Source organism: Entelurus aequoreus, linkage group LG08 (genome assembly GCF_033978785.1).
Source record: "Entelurus aequoreus isolate RoL-2023_Sb linkage group LG08, RoL_Eaeq_v1.1, whole genome shotgun sequence".
NCBI classification, from domain to species: Eukaryota; Metazoa; Chordata; class Actinopteri; order Syngnathiformes; family Syngnathidae; genus Entelurus; species Entelurus aequoreus.
The window spans coordinates 34,916,261-34,939,596 of NC_084738.1; the positions used below are offsets into that span (position 1 = coordinate 34,916,261).

General features: G+C 34.7%; 1 protein-coding gene and 1 pseudogene across 1 annotated transcript; one reads left to right on the plus strand and one right to left on the minus strand.

Moving 5' to 3' along the window:
- The window catches only part of LOC133655824 (myosin-4-like), a 249,022-nt pseudogene that overhangs the window by 77,952 nt on the left and 147,734 nt on the right, over positions 1–23,336 (minus strand).
- LOC133655823 (uncharacterized) lies at positions 5,522–21,522 on the plus strand. Its single transcript, XM_062056371.1, has 3 exons — positions 5,522–6,339; positions 19,332–19,516; positions 21,469–21,522. The coding sequence occupies exon 1, from the start codon at positions 5,640–5,642 to the stop codon at positions 6,324–6,326; it is 687 nt and encodes a 228-aa protein (XP_061912355.1). The 5' UTR covers positions 5,522–5,639; the 3' UTR covers positions 6,327–6,339; positions 19,332–19,516; positions 21,469–21,522.

Genomic DNA, 23,336 nt, shown 5'->3' on the forward strand with positions numbered 1-23,336 from the left:
GTAAAAAAAACTTTAATTAAAGTGACCTTTTTGTAAATAGATCATTAATGCATTATCATCATTCATATGAAGAACATCCATTCATCCATTTTCTACCGCTTGTCTTGCAGACAAATAAAATCTATTTCTTGAACTTTTTGTGATGTTGAGAAGTACTGTATATAAGCATATACTTGATGTTTACCTGTGGCTCTGTACTGCTTTTCCGTATCAGACTGTTGTGTGGATGTTCCAAACTCCCACCATTCACTCCATTCACTGTGGACACAAGAATTTAAGTATTTTATATCACGTTTAGTCTTCTTGCAAAATAAGTATACATATATAATAAGTCTTAATATGTAAAAATATATATACAACATATTTTTCCCAAATTTTACTCATGAGTAATCACTCACATTGCCATTAAATAAGTATCACTAATCCATCCATCCATTTTCTACCGCTTATTCCCTTCGGGGTCGCGGGGGGCGCTGGAGCCTATCTCAGCTACAATCGGGCGGAAGGCGGGGTACACTCTGGACAAGTCGCCACCTCATCGCAGGGCCAACACAGATAGACAGACAACATTCACACTCACATTCACACACCAGGGCCAATTTAGTGTTGCCAATCAGCCTATCCCCAGGTGCATGTTTTTTGGAGGTGGGAGGAAGCCGGAGTACCCGGAGGGAACCCACGCAGTCACGGGGAGAACATGCAAACTCCACACAGAAAGATCCCAAGGCCGGGATTGAACTAACGACTACTCAGGACCTTCGTATTGTGAGGCAGACGCACTAACCCCTCTTCCACCGTGCTGCCCAGTATCACTGATATTATTTTTATTTATATTTAATAATTAATTCAACAAAAGCCTATTACTCATTTTAACTTGAAGAAGCTATACGAACAAAAGCACAATACATTTGGTTTGTAACTATTTCAAACTAATAAGGGGCTTTTTTTTATATATTTATTTATTAATTTGATAGGGAAATCATAATACAGGTACTCAATTAATCAATCAATGTTTACTTATATAGCCCTAAATCACGAGAAAACAGACACTTTTTTTTTTGCCCCCCCCCCCCCCAAAAAAAAATAAAACTAATACAAAAAATACAAACAAATTAATAAATAAATAACATTTTAAGAAAAAAATAAAATAATAATAAAAGTAAAAGAATAGCACCCCTTCCAGCCCCCCGTCCTACATTTCAGTCACAGTGGGTAGCAATGTACTGCCTTCCTCTTCACCACAAGCAGATAGAGAATCACACTAACTGACTAAAAGGGAAAAAAAAGTAACAACAAAAATCAAAATCACAAACATACAGAGAAGTGTCACTGAATAAAAACAACAACAACAACAACAACAAAAAAGAGTTGAGGTAAGTGGAACGGTTCATTGTCAACAGTGGGTGTCACATTTATCCTATCGTGTCTTTAATTTAGCTATGTAACTAATTATACAGCCCAAGTCAAGTCAAATTGTTTTGGTGTACCCCTCAGATTATATTTAACTTTCTCTAAATCTAAGAAAAACATGAGGTCCTTAAGCCATAGGGAGGCCTTGGGGCCAAACTGTGATTTCCACTCCAATAAAATCCTTCTACGAGCTATTAATGATGCAAAGGCAATACTATCCCTAAAAGTTTGCTTAATTTTTTGATAGTTTGGTGGAATTCCAAAAATAGCCAATTCTGCACAAGGCGTCAATAAGGGGCTTTTTGACAGCAGTATTACCTATGCAATTTCAAAGATTTCTAGAAAATCTCAATTCACACCAATCAAACTAAAGCACTTTGACATTGTTAGGGAATTAAACCCATTTGTCATTGAAAAGCAGATGAGTCACAATCATTAACTATCATGCACCAATTAAGGAACAGTATTTTCTATATTTTGGGTGAGGTTTTATTCTGTTTACCTGAAAAAAAATTTTACTTTGATATCAACAAAAATAAAAAGTAAGGAAGCATTGGCCTGTTCTTTCCTTGATTAATGTCATTGTACATATCGATTTATGGATCTCAATCAGGGTTTCAAATGGAGCTACCGTATTTTTCGGATTATAAGTCGCAGTTTTTTTCATAGTTTGGCAGTGGGTGCGACATATACTCCGGAGCGACACATGTGTGAAATTATTAACACATTACCGTAAAATATCAAATAATATTATTTATCTCATTCACGGAAGAGACGAAGCAATGTCAGCAATCGTCACACACACGTTAGCAATCGTCACTCACACGTCAACCAATAAGAATTCGGCGGGGGAGGGTCATGGCAGAAGTGCATTGTGGGTCATGGGATGCTAACTGCTATATGCTAAATGCTACTGCCGTAGCTATTAAAATGGATCATTTCAACATTGGCGGTAACTTATAAAAACTGAGAAGGGCTGAACAAAAATGGCACCGAAAAGGAAATCATATACTGCAGATTACAAGCTGGACGTAGTGAAATATGCAGCAGAAAACGGCGATCGAGCAGCAGAAAGAAAGGACGCGAGCGGCGCATACCAGGAGCGACAACGAGGAAGAAGATTTCATCGGCTTTAGCGATCGGGAGTGACAGATTGTTTGGTAAACGTATAGCATGTTCTATATGTTATAGTTATTTGAATGACTCTTACCATAATATGTTACGTTAACATACCAGGCACATTCTCAGTTGGTTATTTATGCGTCATATAACGTACACTTATTCAGCCTGTTGTTCACTATTCTTTATTTATTTTAAATTGCCTTTCAAATGTCTATTCTTGGTGTTGGATTTTATCAAATAAATTTCCCCCAAAAATGCGACTTATACTCGAGTGCAACGTATATATGTTTTTTTCCTTCTTTATTATGCATTTTCGGCCGGTGCGACGTATACTCCGGAGCGATTTATAATCCGAAAAATACGGTAATACCGATGAATGAGAGCATTTTTCAGCAGTGGAGTGGGAAACATATTACAATCCTCTTAAGGTATCCGTGTTAATCAGCCTTCAGAGGGGGACGAGAGCCAAAAGACTGACAGAGGAGCCCTTAGTTCTGCGGTTAACACTATTGATAAAATGTGATCCAGGAAGCGTCTGTTTCTATGTGTGTGTATAAATATATAATGTGTGTGTGTGTGTGGTGTAGATGAGAGGGTGCTTTGTGCCCATAGTGGAAGTTTAGTACAATTCATAGCCTCGGGTCACAAAGAGATGAGGAAGCTGCAGTGATAGAAAAGTTCCGACACGAAAGGCGGAGTAGCTCTTCTATATACCTGCTTGTAAGGAGCTCTTGTGGCGCAAGGAGGATTTTGGTGTCCCGGGTACACTGGAAGGTCTCTCCCATGTTGTCTCTGATGGAGTGAAAACAAGGAAAACCCATCACAGTTGGACAACAGAAACATCTGTCGTTTTTACTACTTTATTGCTCAATAATGGTTCAATATACTGGATGCTCATTCATTCAGCTTCAGAGCGTTTTCACTGTGCGAAGTGCAGCACAGGGGGCCTTTTTTCTTTCCTCCCTATATTCTGAATATGCAAATAATTCATAAGATATATTATTAGGGCTGTCAAATTATGAATTTTTAAAATCAGATTAATCACATTTTATAATTTAGATTAATCATGATTAATCACAAATAATTACTGACTTGCATGATGGAATTTAGCTTGAGCAAATGCAATTTTACTATAAGAATGTCATCCAGGAATGTTTTTAAACGTTCCAAATCAATGCATGTCATTTATTTGCACAAAACTTGGTCCCAGTTGTATCTAAACTTCTCTCAGGCTGTATTTCGGAGTGAAATTTGCGAGCGAGCCCACCAGTTGGAATCCCTTCACTAATTTTTGTGCTGACGTATGCATTGATCTGATCACTGACCGTACAGCAGTTAAGGTAAAAGAGCTTGTACGGGCAAAATAAATTGCATGATTAATCAAAAGTGTACATGATTATTGCAATATTTGTTTGTGATAAATCACATTTTGGCAGCCCTAATTACCGGTATTAGATAATAAAAAAGAGCTATGATGATGTTCCACTTTTCTGACTTATTAATGTTGTTACCATGTTGAATACTCATGTTAAACAATGCCCACACATTGAATTATAATGCACTAATATAAGGCAAAAACAAGAAACATAGGACACAGTATTATTTTCATCTAATCGTTGCATGCACACTTGCTGTGAAAATCTATGTACTGTTTATGAAAGGTTTTTTTTGACGGAGAGAAATAATTAAAATAGCGACAATGTTCATCTTCAAGATAAATATTTAAAAAGTTAACATTTTCAAAAGATACATTCAGAAATTGATACGTTTGGAGAGAGTGGAAAGTGGAAGGTTTAATTGGCAATCTAAAGCAGACATGGGAAATAATTTTGACTCGGGGATCACATCGGTCGGTAAAAATGCGTCAGGGGGCCAGTGATCACACACACACATTTATATATATATATATATATATATATATATATATATATATATATATATATATATATATATATATATATATATATATATATATATATATATATATATATATATATATATATATATATATATATATACATATATACACACTACCGTTCAAAAGTTTGGGGTCACATTGAAATGTTCTTATTTTTTAAGGAAAAGCACTATACTTTTCAATGAAGATAACTTTAAACTAGTCTTAACTTTAAAGAAATACACTCTATACATTGCTAATGTGGTAAATGACTATTCTAGCTGCAAATGTCTGGTTTTTGGTGCAATATCTACATAGGTGTATAGAGGCCCATTTCCAGCAACTATCACTCCAGTGTTCTAATGGTACAATGTGTTTGCTCATTGGCTCAGAAGGCTAATTGATGATTAGAAAACCCTTGTGCAATCATGTTCACACATCTGAAAACAGTTTAGCTCGTTACAGAAGCTACAAAACTGACCTTCCTTTGAGCAGATTGAGTTTCTGGAGCATCACATTTGTGGGGTCAATTAAACGCTCAAAATGGCCAGAAAAAGAGAACTTTCAGCTGAAACTCGACAGTCTATTCTTGTTCTTAGAAATGAAGGCTATTCCACAAAATTGTTTGGGTGACCCCAAACTTTTGAACGGTAGTGTATACATATATATATATATATATATATATATATATATATATATATATATATATATATATATATATATATATATATATATATATATATATATATATATATATATATATATATATATATATATATATACATATATATATATATATATATACATATATATATATATACATATATATATATATATACATATATATATATATATACATATATATATATATATATATATATATATATATATATATATATATATATATATATATATATATATATATATATATATATATATATATATATATATATATATATATATATATATATATATATAATCAAATATATATATATATATATATGTATATGTATGTTTGTATATATATATATATATACAAACGATTTGAAAAACTTCAACATCAACCATCACTTCCTGTTCCGGTAGCTGAACCGGCGCTCGCGAATTTTACTCCAAACATTTAAGTTTAATAATGTAAGGAGAAAGTTTGCAATTAATTTAACAAGTGAATGTCTGGAGTAAATAGCCGGTGCGCTGTTACAAAGACGAGATGGCGCCCAAGGCTGATTATAGCGAACTTAAAAAGTCAATCGACACTCTGATCGAGGAAGTTGCTACGATCAAGGAGCAGCAGAAAACCATCATGTCCCTTGTTGTGCAGCTGGATCAGATGAGGGCTGACAATTTGGAGAAAGACAAGAAAATCGCAATTCTGGAGAACAGAGTTGCTGATATTGAGCAGTACACAAGGATCAATGATGTGATCATCACCGGACTTAGCATCAAACCCCGGTCTTACGCACGAGCAGTAGCCCCAGCGAATGGAGGGGAGCCGGCGGAGTTGGATGTTATTTCGATGGAGCGACAGGTGGCGGTCTTCATGCAGTCCAAGGATATACAACTGGACTGTAACAGCATCGAAGCATGTCACCTTTTGCCCAGGAGAGGAACAAACGACAAGCCGAGCGTAGTTCTGAGATTTGTCAATAGAAAGCACAAGATCGCGTTGCTAAAACAGGGAAGGAAGCTAAAAGGAACAAACATATACATGAACGACCATTTGACCAAACGAAATGCTGATATAGCCCGAAAAGCACGCCAAATGAGGAGAGAGAAGAAAATTCTACAAACTTGGACTGCGAACTGTAAAGTATTCATCAAACTCAACGGCACTCCGGAGAACGCCAAAGTGCTGCTGATTAGAAACATCGAAGATCTGAACGAATATGACGTATGAACTGGAATGTAAGGTAAAAGCGATTAAACACAATCATGACACACATTGACAATACGCAAGATGACACTAGCCACATAATTCAGTTGGTAAGTGAATATGACAATGTACAGTTGAAAGCATCTCAATACACTGAGCACCACCTACAAGACTTGGAACATGATATAGACCCGGACAATAATTTCCTCCTCAATATCAATGAGAACTGCTGCTACTACACCAATGAACAGTACAACCAGAATATTATTACTAAAGGCAAATTGTCCATTATCCATTTCAATAGTAGAAGCCTAAACAGGAATTTCAAGGACATCAAGGACTATTTACACACCTTTTCACAACCATTTAACATAATTGCAGTATCTGAAACTTGGATTAACAGTGAAAAAGTGACAGATTTTGAACTGGATGGTTATGATTTTATTAATATGAATAGACAAAACAAGGGGGGTGGAGGGGTGGCAATCTATGTGGATAACACCTTGAGATTTAAACGTCTGGATGATATGACAACTGTGGTTGATAACCTACTTGAATGTCTAACAATTGAAATTTGTATGGAAAAAAGTAGAAATGTCATTATTAGTTGTGTATACAGATCGCCAGGTACAAGCTTAGAACGTTTTACAGATTGGATGGAATGCCTGTTTTCAAAGGAGAGTAACGTTAGTAAAGCTGTCTTCATTTGTGGAGACTTTAATATTGACATGTTAAATCCCAGTAAAACTAAAGATATAGATAATTTCATTGACACAATGTACAGTATGAGTCTATATCCCAAAATCACCAGACCCAGTCGAATTACGTCTCACTCTGCCACTCTAATCGACAACATATTCACTAATGATATTGAGAATAAGACCGTAAGTGGGCTATTGATCAAAGATATCACTGACCACCTCCCAGTTTTTCTGATATTTAATGGAAACTACAGGACAAAAAAACTAGAAAAGCCAACCCAATACAGAAGAACGAGATCAGAGGAATCCATTAGTTCATTTAAACATGATTTACTGGAGCAGAATTGGGATGTAATTTATGAAAATGGTGATGTTAATAGTGCTTACAATATATTCTTGAGAATATTTAGGTCATTATATGATAAAAATTGCCCAATAAAAGAATGCACCAGTAGAAGAAAATATACCAATTGTCCTTGGATCACAAAGGGATTGCAAAATGCTTGCAAAAAGAAAAACACTCTTTACAGGGAATTTATAAGATTGAAAACAAAAGAAGCAGAAAATAAATATAAAAAATATAAAAACAAATTAACTCATATTATAAGGTCAAATAAGAGAGATTATTATAAGAAATTACTAGATGATAATAAAAACAATATCAAAGGAATATGGAATTTATTAAACAGTATTATAAGAAACAGTACCTCTTCAAATAACTATCCAACGTATTTCACAAATGATGGTAAAGAAAATGACAATATTGAAGATGTGGCTAATGCCTTCAATAAATTCTTTGTAAGTATTGGACCTGAACTTGCAGAAAAAATCCCAGATCCACGGACAACTGGTAAAAATATGAAGGGATTGTTGGAGAGAAATCCCAATTCTATGTTTTTAAATGCAGTGGGTGAAGAAGAAGTGTTGGATATTGTAAACAAATGTAAGAACAAAATGTCCACTGACTCCAATGACATTAGTATGGCATTGGTGAAAAAGGTCATTACAGGGATATCAAAACCATTAACATACATCTGTAATTTGTCATTTCAAACCGGCGCATTTCCAAATGAAATGAAAATAGCTAAAGTTATACCTCTGTTTAAAACTGGGAGCAAACACCACTTCACAAACTATAGACCCGTCTCTTTACTTCCACAATTCTCTAAAATATTAGAAAAACTATTCAATAACAGGTTAGATACATTTATAGAAAAGCATAAATTACTCTCTGACTGTCAATATGGGTTTAGATCAAACAGATCTACATCAATGGCAATAGTTGAAACAATAGAGGAAATCACAAATGCCATAGAAAAGAAACAATATGCAATGGGAATATTTATTGATCTAAAAAAAGCATTTGACACAATTAACCATGATATATTAATCAATAAAATGGAAAAGTATGGAATCAGGGGAGTTGTATTGGATTGGCTTAAAAGCTACTTAAATAAGAGACAACAGTTTGTGAAGTTGGGGGATTGCTGTTCATCATGTTTGGATATTGCTTGTGGTGTCCCCCAGGGGTCAGTGTTGGGGCCAAAACTGTTCATCCTGTATATCAATGATATATGTAAAGTGTCTACATTATTGAAATTAGTGTTATTTGCTGATGACACTGATATTTTTTGTTCAGGGGATGACTTAAATCAGTTGCAGGAAGTCATTATGGAAGAAATGAGTAAACTAAAAACTTGGTTTGACTATAATAAATTGTCATTAAACCTGACTAAGACTAAGTTAATACTGTTTGGAAAGAGGACACGTGAAACAAGGGTGCAGATACAAATAGATGGAGTGGATATTGAAAGGGTTTTTGAAATAAAATTCCTTGGAATTACAATTGACGATCAAATTAACTGGAAATCACATATAAAACATGTACAATCTAAGCTGTCAAGAAGCATCTCAGTAATAAATAAAGCAAAGCAGGTTCTGGATCACAAATCACTCCACATTCTTTACTGTTCATTAGTTTTACCATATTTAACCTACTGTGTGGAAGTCTGGGGGAATAATTATAAAAGCTCATTAAATTCAATAACTATACTTCAGAAAAGAGCTGTACGGATCATCAACAAGGTTGGATATCTGGACCATACTCACTCACTATTCTTACAGTCAAAAATATTGAAATTTAATGATATTATTTTGTATCAAACTGCACAAATAATGTATAAAGCCAAAATAAATAAACTCCCAGGAAGCATTCAAAAATTATTCAGCACACGAGAGGGCGGTTATAATTTAAGGGGGAATTTAAATTTCAAAATGCTTAGTTATAGAACGACCATTAAAAGTTTTTGTATTTCAATTTGTGGAGTGAAATTATGGAATGGTTTGAAGGATGAGTTAAAGCAATGTCCAAACATAAACCAGTTTAAAAAGAAGTATAAGTACATGGTATTCCAGAGGTACAGAGATGAAGAAGGGCTTTGATATTGGGTTGTTTGTGTTACAGAAGAGTGTGGGGCTGCCCATTGAGGCAGTGGTGTTGTTGTGGTGGCATCATACCATTTCCATGATCACTAGTGGTAATGATGTGGCTATGTATGTGTGTAGTGTGCATATGTATGTATATATCTATGATGTATGTACAGTATATATACGTTCTTTGAGTTTGTACATTGAGTGAACAGGTAGTTCTAGCTCAGAGTAATTTATGATTTAAAGAAAAGGGGTGGGATTAAATAAGTGTAAACTTCTTCTCACTCCTTTTCAAATATGTAAAAGAAAAAAAAGAAGGAAAAAGAAAGGAAGGAGAAAGTCCAATGCTCATTTGTTTTTGTTTTTTATTCTCCATTGTTTTTCGTTTTGTTGTGGTGGCTGTTGGGGCTGTGGCACTGTGTTGGATCGGGCTTGCTCTTGTTTTTATGCATATTTGAAATAAAAATATATCAATCAATCAATCAATCAATATATATATATATATATATATATATATATATATACATATATGTATGTATGTATATATATACATAAATATTATACACACATATATACATTAGATATACATATATACATACATCTGTGTGTGTGTGTGTGTATATATATATATATATATATATATATATATATATATATATATATATATATATATATATATATATATATATATATATATATATATATATATATATATATATATATATATATATATATATATATATATATATATATATATATATATATGTCTTAACTAGATTATCCAGAAAATAGTGCTCGATACCGTGGTAGAGCGTAATATGTATGTGTGGGAAAAAAATCACTAGACTATTTAATCTCTACAGGCCTGTTTCATGAGGGGTTTACCTCAATCCTCAGGAGATTTTAAAAAATCTCCTGAGGATATATATATATATATATATATATTGAATATACACATATCGACCTACATTGGATTGGACATTGGATTAGTTTTGCATCCTTTAATTTTACGGTATACAGCGCACAATTTAGTCATGCATGACAAACATCGGCAGCAAAGGAATAACTCAGCATACCTGTTTTGCTATTTTAAGGGGCTTTTTTTGGTAAAAAATGTAATTACCAATCCCAACATAAAGTGTTAAAATACACTTTTAAATTTTTTCGCAACCTTATATTTTTTTTTACCTTGTATCTTATTAATAAACATGCATGACATGCAACTTTATTACAAATAATCTCAAATTACGCCGTCATCATCTGCCTTTAAATGTTTAAAAAAGAGTGTTTTAGTTGACTGATTGTTTTGAAATTATCAGTGATTATTATTTCCTAATGTCAAACATCCACATCAATAAAGGGGCTATTCTCCTGGTGAAAAGACAACGCATGTTCAAAAATCTCTAGTCCTAAATGTGTTTTCATACATACATTCCAATTTAATTGCTGCCGATTAAGCTTAAAAAGCACTTCCAGCAAATGTTTTTGGTTGGCCTACCTAATTGGACCTTTTTCGGTGTGTGTGTTGCTGTTGAACAGTGTAGAGAGTTGAGCTCAGTCAATAAGATCAAAGCGCATAAAGCAAAGAACTGGGTGTGTGAAAGCTTGACAGTTAGCCCCTAAAAGCTTCATTTTTTCTCTCTTGGCATGACATTAATAAATCAATGTGGTGAAAGAATAGCTATTTAATGCTCAAAAATACATTTGTATAATCTACTTACAGCGCAGCAAAACTATAATTTCTTGTTATTTGAGAGGAGGTTGTCGAAAACAATGTTGAAATCCAATTTATATTGTATTTGAATTGTGCATGGTGGCCAGTTAGGTGCAATATATATGTTAATTAAAAAAGGATGATATTTTTTTCAATTTCTCAACTATGTTAAACCATTCAAGTCATTCAATACATTTGTGCAATTTATTTATAAAATTCTAAACATTCATGGAATTCCACAATTTCTGACTCAAAAATGTTGGAATGAAACTTTTTTTTTTTTTTAATTTTTTGTCCAATTCAAACACACATAAAATAATTTATCAGTAACAATTTACATATTATATTATTTACTTGTCAGTTATATATTATGTATTCCATTTAGATTTCATTCATTACTTATTCTTGAAAGGGGGCATATTACAAATTTTAATCTACATCAGTGAATGTCAAACTGTGGTACCACTAGCTGCAGTAGAATAAAAATGTTTGGAATAAAATCTACTCATTGTTGTTAATTAAAACAAAAGCATATTTTATTTTATTATTTTATTCTTAACAGAGAGAAAATTGAGTGAATTCTAATTAATGTTATAAGGCAAATTTTAAATGAAATGAATTGCACATCTGAAAGTGGTGTTATGTTTGTAAGTGTACACTCATTTGGAATCTTATGTCAGTGACATTTCTATTGATGTCACATCAACAATACTAAATGTTTGTTAATTGTTAAAGCTGGGGTACCTAAGTTATATTCTTTAACTAAAAAAAAAATCATATTAGCAACATACAAGTATGTCGTAACAGTAAGAATTTCTGAAAAAAAAGTGTATGTCTGCGTGCTGTCTGTGTCTTATAATTGAATATTTTAGTAACTTAAAACCTGGAAGACAAAATAATTTGTCTTTGTGGCGGTCAACCCCTTCAGATTAAATCACATTGTTTAGAGAAAGGAAGAGTGAGCAGAGCCCACGGAGGAGCCTCTTTATTGGCTGACGTGATATATAGTGTGCACGGTGCAAACTACTTTTCAGTAAAACACAGCTGCTAAACACCCACCTGAAAAGATTGTAATACCTGCGCTTTCTGTTACAGCATACATTGCTAAAAAAAAAAACAGAAGAGTAAATCACAGATTAAAAAAAAGAAAGACGCTATACGTCTAAAAAACCAAAGAAGAGCCAATACTCAAATAAATATTGGTCCAGCGAATTCAAGATGGAGGGCATTGCGGGCCAGTCTTCGACTAACTTTGAACGCCCAAGTGGCTGTTTTCCTTCTAGACAGGTAATCGAATATTTGATTTTCCTATATGTTATTGTATCCATTGTGTGTAGCGACGTGTTATACCGATAGTCTGCAACAAAATACAAGCTAGAGCAGGGGTCGACAACCAAAAACATTGAAAGAGCCATATTGGACTGAAAATACAAAAAACAAATCTGTCTGGAGCTGTAAATAAGTCTTATAATGAAGGCAACACATGACGTAAGTGTCTATATTAGCTATAATAGCCTACTATCAAAATGACTATGTGTCGCAGGCTGAAGCAAATCTTCGTTGACAGAAATTTTGAATTGTTATATTTATTTTACACATTTTTACAACATTAGAAACCATTAGTAAATCAGAGGCTACTCAAAAGGTGAGATAAACTCCTGGAAATTACTGACTTTTAATGGCCAAAGGTAAAGATGTGTGTATTCATATATATATATATATATATATATATATATATATATATATATATATATACAGTGGGGCAAAAAAGTATTTAGTCAGCCACCCATTGACAATCAATGGGTGGCTGACTAAATACTTTTTTGCCCCACTGTATATATATACATATATATATATATATATATATATATATATATATATATATATATATATATATATATATATATATATATATATATATATATATATATATATATATATCCACTGTATATATATACATATATATATATATATATATATATATATATATATATATATATATATATATATATATATATATATATATATATATTAGGGCTGCAACAACTAATCGATTAAATCGATTAAAATCGATTATAAAAATAGTTGCCGATTAATTTAGTCATCGATTCGTTGGATCTATGCTATGCGCATAGGCTTTTTTTTCTTTCTTTTTTTTAAAAATAAACCTTTATTTATAAACTGCAACATGTACAAACAGCTGAGAAACAATAATCAAAATAAGTATGGTGCCAGTATGCTGGGGTTTTTCAATAAAATACTGGAAAGGACAGAAATGTAGTTTGTCTCTTTTATCCGATTAGTAATCGATTAATCGAAGTAATAATCGACAGATTAATCGATTATCAAATTAATCGTTAGTTGCAGCCCTAATATATATATATATATATATATATATATATATATATATATATATATATATATATATATATATATATATATATATATATGTATGTATATATATATATGTATGTATATATATATATATATATATATATATATATATATATATATATATATATATATATGTATATACATATATATATATGAATAACTATATGAATAACTAGTCTATTGCCCAGAAAGTACAGTACTCAACGAATACTCAAATAGGACTTTTATTAACAATTAACAAACATTTAGTAGTGACCACAATAGAAATGTCACTGACATAAGAGTCCAAATCAGTGTAAACTTACAAACATAGCAGCACTTTAAGATGTGCATTTAATTTCATTTAAAATGTGCCTAATAAATATTAATTAGAATCCCCTCAATATTTTCTCTATTAACAAATTTATAAATAAAATGCTAATGTTAACTACAATAAGTAGATACTATTCCAAACATTTTTATTTTCAATTTAATAAATATTTACCTCAAAATCAAAAACACTATCATATTGATTTTATTTTACCCACTACAATTATGTCAGATTTAATCGACCACAGAATCTTTTTTACCGTGTATTCAGCACTTTTTGGGATGCCAAATACACAAAAAACAGGTGCTAACAGGCAGGAAAAGCGGGTTTTGCATAATACGACTGCTTTAAATGGATACCTTGCAAATGCTAATCTCATCAGCAGCCTTGTCACCAACAAACTGAGATCAAAAACACATCAATCATTCTAAATGCCTTAATAGGCCTAATTGTGGATCACATAACTCAGTTCCTTCCGCCCGCTCTTTTGAGATCGAACAGAGGTCCTAATCATCTCGCTTCACCATATTAATGACAGCATGCAATGCCTAAAAATAACATCTGCATCTTTAATTTTGCTCAAATTGTTGAGAACATCAAGTCAAGAATTGAGCAGCAACTTAGCAGTGAGTATGATATTTATACGTTATGTAAGGATACTGGTTCCCAGAGAAAATTGATCCCATGTGGTTAGCTTTGACATAGCCGACCCATCCATTTCTATAATGCTTATCCGCGTACCCCTTAATAGGCTGTGGGTAAGCTGGAGCTTATCCCAGCTGCCTTCGGGCGAGAGGCTGGGTGAACCCTAGAATGGTCACCAGCCAATCATAAAGACAAACACTCACATTCACACCTATGGAATATTTATATTCTCCAATTAACATAACATAACGAAGCCGGAGTACCCGCAGAAAACCCAAACGCGCACAGGAAATACAAACTTTGCACAGAGATGTCCAAACTTAGATTCAGATCTCTCTGACTGTGTGGCCTACATGCTGTAACCACGAAGCCACAACAACCAGACCATTTGTTCCTCATTCATCAGCCACATTCTGTTCCAACAGAGCATTGTCATTACTGTATTGTGCACGAGAATAAAAATAGTCTAGTTTCAGTGTGGTGAAAAAAACTAAACAAAAACATGAACTTTGGTTTTATACCACACTTCAGCTTATATGTGAACGGACGATTCGTAGATGCAAAAACCCTAGCCAGTATGTGAATTGTTTTGTAAAAACCCAGTTTTGATGATGTTGATTTGTCTGCTAGATAATGTAATGTTTGTTTCAGCTGTAAAGTTAATAACAAATTACATTTTATTATTTCCATTATCATTTATGCTTTCCATCGCTTCTAAAAGATCAGACTCCACACACAATGGTCCGTTCAAAAGTTTTAAAAGAGTCTGACGCGCTTTTGAAAATGTATTGCCAATTTTAATGTGCCAACAGCAGCCACCAGATCCAACAACACACAGACATGTTGCCTTAGTGGTGTTAAAGGCCTACTGAAACCCACTACTACCGACCACGCAGTCTGATAGTTTATACATCAATGATGAAATCTTAACATTGCAACACATGCCAATACGGCCGGGTTAACTTATAAAGTGCAATTTTAAATTTCCCGCTAAACTTCCGGTTGAAAACGCCTTTGGATGATGACGTATGCGCGTGACGTAGCCAGTGAAACAGAAGTATCGGTACCCCATTGAATCCAATACAAAATAGCTCTGTTTTCATCTCATAATTCCACAGTATTCTGGACATCTGTGTTGGTGAATCTTTTGCAATTTGTTTACTGCACAATGGAGACTGCAAAGAAGAAAGTTGTACGTGGGATCGGTGTATTAGCGGCGGACTACCGCAACACAACCAGGAAGACAGAGATGGATAGCAGACGCGTTAGCCGGCGAAGTCACCTTAACTTCCTTTGCTCGCCGACCGCCTCTGTGATCGGGTGAAGTCCTTCGTCGCACCGTCGATCGCTGGAACGCAGGTGAGCACGAGTGTTGATGAGCAGATGAGGGCTGGCTGGCGTAGGTGGATAGCTAATGTTTTTAGCATAGCTCTGTGATGTACGGTTGCTAAGTTAGCTTCAATGGCGTTGTTAGCAACAGCATTGTTAACCTTCGCCAGGCTGGAAAGCATTAAAGGCCTACTGAAATGATTTTTTTTTATTTAAACGGGGATAGCAGATCTATTCTATGTGTCATACTTGATCATTTCGCGATATTGCCATATTTTTGCTGAAAGGATTTAGTATAGAACAACGACGATAAAGATTGCAACTTTTGGTATCTGATAAAAAAAAAGCTTGCCCCTACCGGAAGTAGCGTGATGTAGTCAGTTGAACATATACGCAAAGTTCCCTATTGTTTACAATGATGGCCGCATGAAGTGAGAGAGATTCGGACCGAGAAAGCGACAATTTCCCCATTAATTTGAGCGAGGATGAAAGATTTGTGGATGAGTAAAGTGCAAGTGAAGGACTAGTGGGGAGTTGAAGCTATTCAGATAGGGAAGATGCTGTGAGAGCCGGGGGTGACCTGATATTCAGCTGGGAATGACTACAACAGTAAATAAACACAAGACATATATATACTCTATTAGCCACAACACAACCAGGCTTATATTTAATATGCCACAAATTAATCCTGCATAAAAACACCTGCGTGTTTGTTATGCTAGCTCCTAGCTCCTCTGCTAGCTCCTAGCTCCATAGAACACGCCAATACAATTCAAACACCTGATCAACACACACAATCACTCAGCCCAAAAGACCGTTTACCTAACCCAAGGTTCATAAAGCTTATATATTTTTAAAAAGTTACGTACGTGACGCGCACATACGGTCAAGTTATCGAATGTTTAGCAGCCAAGGCTGCATACTCACGGTACCTGATATTCAGCTGGGAATGACTACAACAGTAAATAAACACAAGACATATATATACTCTATTAGCCACAACACAACCAGGCTTATATTTAATATGCCACAAATTAATCCTGCATAATAACACCTGCGTGTTTGTTATGCTAGCTCCTAGCTCCTCTGCTAGCTCCTAGCTCCATAGAACACGCCAATACAATTCAAACACCTGATCAACACACACAATCACTCAGCCCAAAAGACCGTTCACCTAACCCAAGGTTCATAAAGCTTATATATTTTTAAAAAGTTACGTACGTGACGCGCACGTACGGTACGGTACGTGTTATGCTAGCTCCTAGCTCCTCTGCTAGCTCCTAGCTCCATAGAACACGCCAATACAATTCAAACACATGATCAACACACACAATCACTCAGCCCAAAAGACCGTTCACCTAACCCAAGGTTCATAAAGCTTATATATTTTAAAAAAGTTACGTACATACGCAAAAAAAAGCCAAAGCTGCATACTCACAGTAGCACGTCTGCGTCTTTGTCATCCAAATCAAAGTAATCCTGGTAAGAGTCTGTGTTGTCCCAGTTCCCTACAGGCGTCTGTGTATCCAAATCAAAAGTCCTCCTGGTTAGGGTCTCTGTTATCCGAGTTCTTCCATCTTGACTGCATCTTTCGGGAATGTAAACAAAGAAGCGCCGGCTGTGTACTGTTGTGGCTGACTACGTTCGAAAAATACGTCCATTTCGCACCGACAACTTTCTTCTTTGCTTGCTTGGCTTCCTTCTCCATAATGCAATGAACATGATTGAAACAGATTCACGAACACAGATGTCCAGAATACTGTGGAATTATGAAATGAAAACAGAGCTTTTTCGTATCGGCTTCAATGTGGAAGGCATACCCGTGTTCGCCGGGCTACGTCACACGCATACGTCATCCTCAGAGGCGTTTCGAACCGGAAGTTTAGCGGCAAATTTAAAATGTCACTTTATAAGTTAACCCGGCCGTATTGGCATGTGTTATAATGTTAAGATTTCATCATTGATATATAAACTATCAGACTGCGTGGTCGGTAGTAGTGGGTTTCAGTAGGCCTTTAACCGTGTATTTACATGTCCCTGGTTTAATAGTATTGTTGATCTTCTGTCTATCCTTCCAGTCAGGGATATATTTATTTTGTTTTTATATGCAGTTAAGCACGATGCTGTCACGTTAGCTCCGTAGCTAAAATGTTTCGTCGATGTATTGTCTTGGAGATAAAAGTCCCTGTGAATGTCCATTTCGCGTTCTCGACTCTCCTTTTCAAGAGGATATAGTATCCGAGGTGGTTTAAAATACAAATCCGTGATCCACAATAGAAAAAGGAGAGAGTGTGGAATCCAATGAGCCAGCTTGTACGTAAGTTACGGTCAGAGCGAAAAAAGATATGTCTTGCACTGCATTCTAGTCATTCACTCTAACGTTCCTCATCCACGAATCTTTCATCCTCGCTGAAATTAATGGGGTAATCGTCGCTTTCTCGGTCCAAATCGCTCTAGCTGCATTGTAAACAATATGAAAATGTGAGGAGCTGTTCAATTGACTATGTCACGCTACTTCCGGTAGGGGCAAGGCTTTTTTTATCAGATACCAAAAGTTGCGATCTTTATCGTCGTTGTTCTCTACTAAATCCTTTCAGCAAAAATATGGCAATATCGGGAAATGATCAAGTATGACACATAGAATGGATCTGCTATCCCCGTTTAAATAAAAAAATGTCATTTCAGTAGGTCTTTAGTGCTGGTAACAACAGCAAAAACAACACTTCCTAAAAATGCACTAATCACAGTCGCAGAGAGCCAGGTGCATTCAAAAACTCAGGAACTCTGAACATCGGCATTACACAACGAGCAAATTGTTTACTTTACATTGTGTTTGTTCTGTATTATTGCTGGTTTTGCTTTCGTAATTTTAAAAGTGTGTTCTGTATTTTATTTTATGTTGCTGAATTTGACAAAATTTGTGAATTTGGAGAAAAAACGATTTATTCTTCAATGCAATACCATTGGGACATGGACAATTCAAAATCAATAGACAAATGCTCAAATACTGATTATGTATGTATGTTAAAGGGGAAATGCACTTTTTCTTGCAATTTTTCATTCACAATCATTATGAAAGTCTTTTTTTTTTAACGATTTTTAAAGATGATAAAAAACGCTTGAACGATGCGGCTAACGGGAATCACCGTTGTAAACTTCAAAGCCCTGTAAAACAACTTCTGAACCCTTCATTAACATTTTAAATACACACTGCAAGTCTATATATAATGTAGCAATAGACACTTTCATAAAAATATGTAATATGTTCAATATTTACCATATTTTGATCATGTTAATCATTCTTTCTTTCGCACATTGATTTCTGTTTCCATAGCAGCGCACGTCTGACTTCTGGCAACAAATGTGTGTTCCTACTTCCAGAATCAAACACGTGTGTGTGTTTTAATCATGGCAGACTTGGTAACAGACAACAAAGACGACTATTTTTAGACAAATGAGGGTTTACAACCTAATACTTTTGAAGCTGAATATACTGCTGCTCCTAGAACCGAGCACCAAGGAAGAGTGAGACGTTGGAGCAGACCGAAGCTGGGAGAGTGAGGAGAAAGCAATTTTGACGCAATGAATATGGAACTTGGAGACAAGCTATTTCGACATAAATGGATTGCTTACCCAAAATCAACAGGAAACATCCCAGGCCAGCTGGACCAAACAGACAACTGTCCTTCGAGTGAGTCACTTTAATAATGATCATGATACATGCAGCACGTCATGCATGTTTGTACAACTACAGTACGCTGTCTGGCTGTACAAACAAAAGGTGAAATGCAAACAAAAGATGAAAACAAAAAGATACTGTAATATGATTGTTTCTGTTTTTCAGTCAGTACAAATCGGTGTTGTGCATTCCAAGCTAGCCTATCTCTTGCCATAGTTGGCTTTTACGACTAATACTGTAGCATGCCGATGTGTTAGTACGCTAGAAAAGTAGTTCCTCTGTGTTTTCTCTTACAATAACAATGTTGCTACAGCTTGGTTATTATACAGGTTACGGAACGCAAATGAAGTATTGGTGATGGTTTTTTAATGCATTTTTAAAGTAATTTAGAGGTTGAATTGATTTTTCCCATTAGCTACATTGCTAGCCACCAAGAATGAGCTGATTTTTATATGTTAGAAAGCAAAAAAAAAAAAAAACTTCTGTATTCTTGTCTCTCATAATGACTGTGAAAGATAGGCAAAATTCCCCAAAAAAGTGCTGTTCCCCTTTATATAAAGTAATAGAAATGGTAATATTACACGGACACACACAGAAGGAGAAAGAGCAGACACGCCGTGTTAACAGCTGTGCTAAGCTTGTTGGAATGTGAAGAAGGGAAACAACAGAAGAATAAATGCATCAACAGAAGTCTAACTGGAACTGTGCTAGCGTTAGCACGGTAGATTAATAAATCAGAAGAGGGAATAGTAGCCACACAGTGCGACACATGCATGATATTGAAATTAGCAAAGATTATTTACTATTGTGAACCATCGTTGAATGTATATGTTATCATAACAACAACATGACTGAAAATTGTTAGTTGCTTCTCTGGGACTGCTTATGTTTGTGTGCATGCGCTCCCTGCGTGTACGTGTGTATTTTTGTGGGTTACAAGTATAAACGCCAGACTAATGCCCTGGGCCAACAAGCAATTGTTATCATATATAATTAGTAATTGTCAAAAATACAGACGTATAAAAAATATATGTATTTTGTTAAACCACTCATGGTAACATAAAATACAGGGTGGTGTTCTTGTTGTATCCACAATCCCTACATGAGACAAGAACCCACATCTTTTCCTTTTCTGTGCAATCTGGTGGTAGCGTGGTTAAAAAAAAATGCTAGGATAAGGCGGTTAACAATGCATGTTATGAGAATTCACCTATTCTGCCTATGAAGTCCTGTAAAAAACATCCAACAGGGTATACATACTATAACCAATAGAGTAACAGGTACATTAATGATAACATATAACATTTACCGTGTTTTGGTCATTTTAAGCATTACCACAACTTATTTCCTGGGTGCATTGATTTCACAGAGCGCAAAGCAACAAAAGCTACTTCCGTCAACAACAACTGCCACTAATCGTGGCAGACTTCATGAGAGCCAACGGCAATTACTTTGGGTCAAATGATGATCCAGGACCTTATCTTTTTTAGTCTGAATATACAGAAGATGAGCTTTAAAGGGGAACTGCACTTTATTGGGAATTTTTCCTGTCGTTCAGAATCTTTATAAAAGACATGACAACGGATGGATTTTTTTTTAATGCATTCTAAAATAAATGTAAATAAAAGTACGCTTATAGCGGACTCAATGGAAGCTCCACTATTCCGCCCATAAAGTCCGATAAATAGCCATTCCAAAAAGCACCAAAAATACTCAATTTACATTTTGTGACTTGAATATTAACCAAGTATTAGTGATACTATTTTTGTAAGCGCTAACAAAGACAAACTATTTATAGCGGCGACGTGATCATGTCTGTGTGTCCCTATGTTTACATCATCGACTGATCAGCTGCTTCCTCATTTCCTTGCTCATGGAAGTTTATTCTAGATCTTAAATCATGCATCGCACCTGGAAAGTAGATGGCTGAGAATATAATCCGACAATTTGGTACATTTTGACAGCCGTTTCGGACCTGGAACTGGCGAGGATTATGAGACATTTTTCATCTGAATGGGAATACATGAACATCCTAGCAGTCGGCATCCTAATGACAGCAGACATTGTACAGTAAGTGATGTTTTATTATGTTTGTTGGCTCTCATAAAGCCTGCAATGTGTAATAACCAGTGATGAAGAAAAAAAAAGCAAACATTGTGATGCGTTTTTTAAATTAATGCACTGCCTATGCTTAAAATGATAAAAATATGTAAATATTTAATATTATTATAAATGTGCCTGTAACTACATTACATATATACTTACATCATGTATATAAAATCCTAATGGAGGTGTTTGGATGTTTTTTTAGAGGCTCTATGGGCAGAATTGAACAGCTCTCACAGGCTCCATTGTAAGCTAAATTGTATCGAATGTATTTAATTTTTAGAATGCATTAAACAAAAAAATCCATCAATAGTCATGTCTTTCATAATAATTGTGAGCGATAGGCAAAATTCCAAAAAAGTGCAGTTCCCCTTTAAGTTTTAGAAGCTGGGTGATATGCAAATCCATCTCTAGTAAAGCACTAAGTCATGATGTAGCAATGTTGCTCAATGTTTTATTGGCAAAATAAGAACATTAAAAAGCACACTTCCAATGTTTACTTTCACTGGGATGCCGACTCATGGGATGGTTGTATATTTTATCACAAGACGTGTGATCATACTTGCCAACCTTGAGACCTCCGATATCGGGAGGTGGGGGGGCGTGGTTGGGGCGGGGGGCGTGGTTAAGAGGAGAGTATATTTACAGCTAGAATTCACCAACTCAAGTATTTCATATATATATATATATATATATATATATATATATATATATATATATATATATACACTACCGTTCAAAAGTTTGGGGTCACATTGAAATGTCCTTATTTTTGAAGGAAAAGCACTGTACTTTTCAATGAAGATAACTTTATACTAGTCTTAACTTTAAAGAAATACACTCTATACATTGCTAATGTGGTGAATGACTATTCTAGCTGCAAATGTCTGGTTTTTGGTGCAATATCTACATAGGTGTATAGAGGCCCATTTCCAGCAACTATCACTCCAGTGTTCTAATGGTACAAAGTGTTTGCTCATTGGCTCAGAAGGCTAATTGATGATTAGAAAACCCTTGTGCAATCATGTTCACACATCTGAAAACAGTTTAGCTCGTTACAGAAGCTACAAAACTGACCTTCCTTTGAGCAGATTGAGTTTCTGGAGCATCACATTTGTGGGGTCAATTAAACGCTCAAAATGGCCAGAAAAAGAGAACTTTCATCTGAAACTCGACAGTCTATTCTTGTTCTTAGAAATGAAGGCTATTCCACAAAATTGTTTGGGTGACCTCAAACTTTTGAACGGTAGTGTATATATATGAAATACTTGACTTTCAGTGAATTCTAGCTATATATATATATATATATATATATATATATATATATATATATATATATATATATATATATATATATATATATATATATATATATATATATATATATATATATATTTATTTATTTATTTTATTATACATATAAATAAAATAAATACTTGAATTTCAGTGTTCCGGAAGCTATCCAGTAGATGGCAGCATTGTCCTGTTTAACTTCTCCGTTCATGAATGAGTATATCATTTCGGCCACCGTGTTCAATGGAGAAGTCTGTTCTACAAAATGTACAGGCAACATACATACCCCTTCCCCTTCGAACTGTCCTGGATGAACTGAAATTCTTGTTTCCATTCGTTTTGGAACTTGCAAGCGCATTTCTTCATCTTGCTCGTCGACGGCGTCGCCATGTCTGTAACTTCCTCGTTCTTCGGCTTCGTCTCCTTGTTGTGT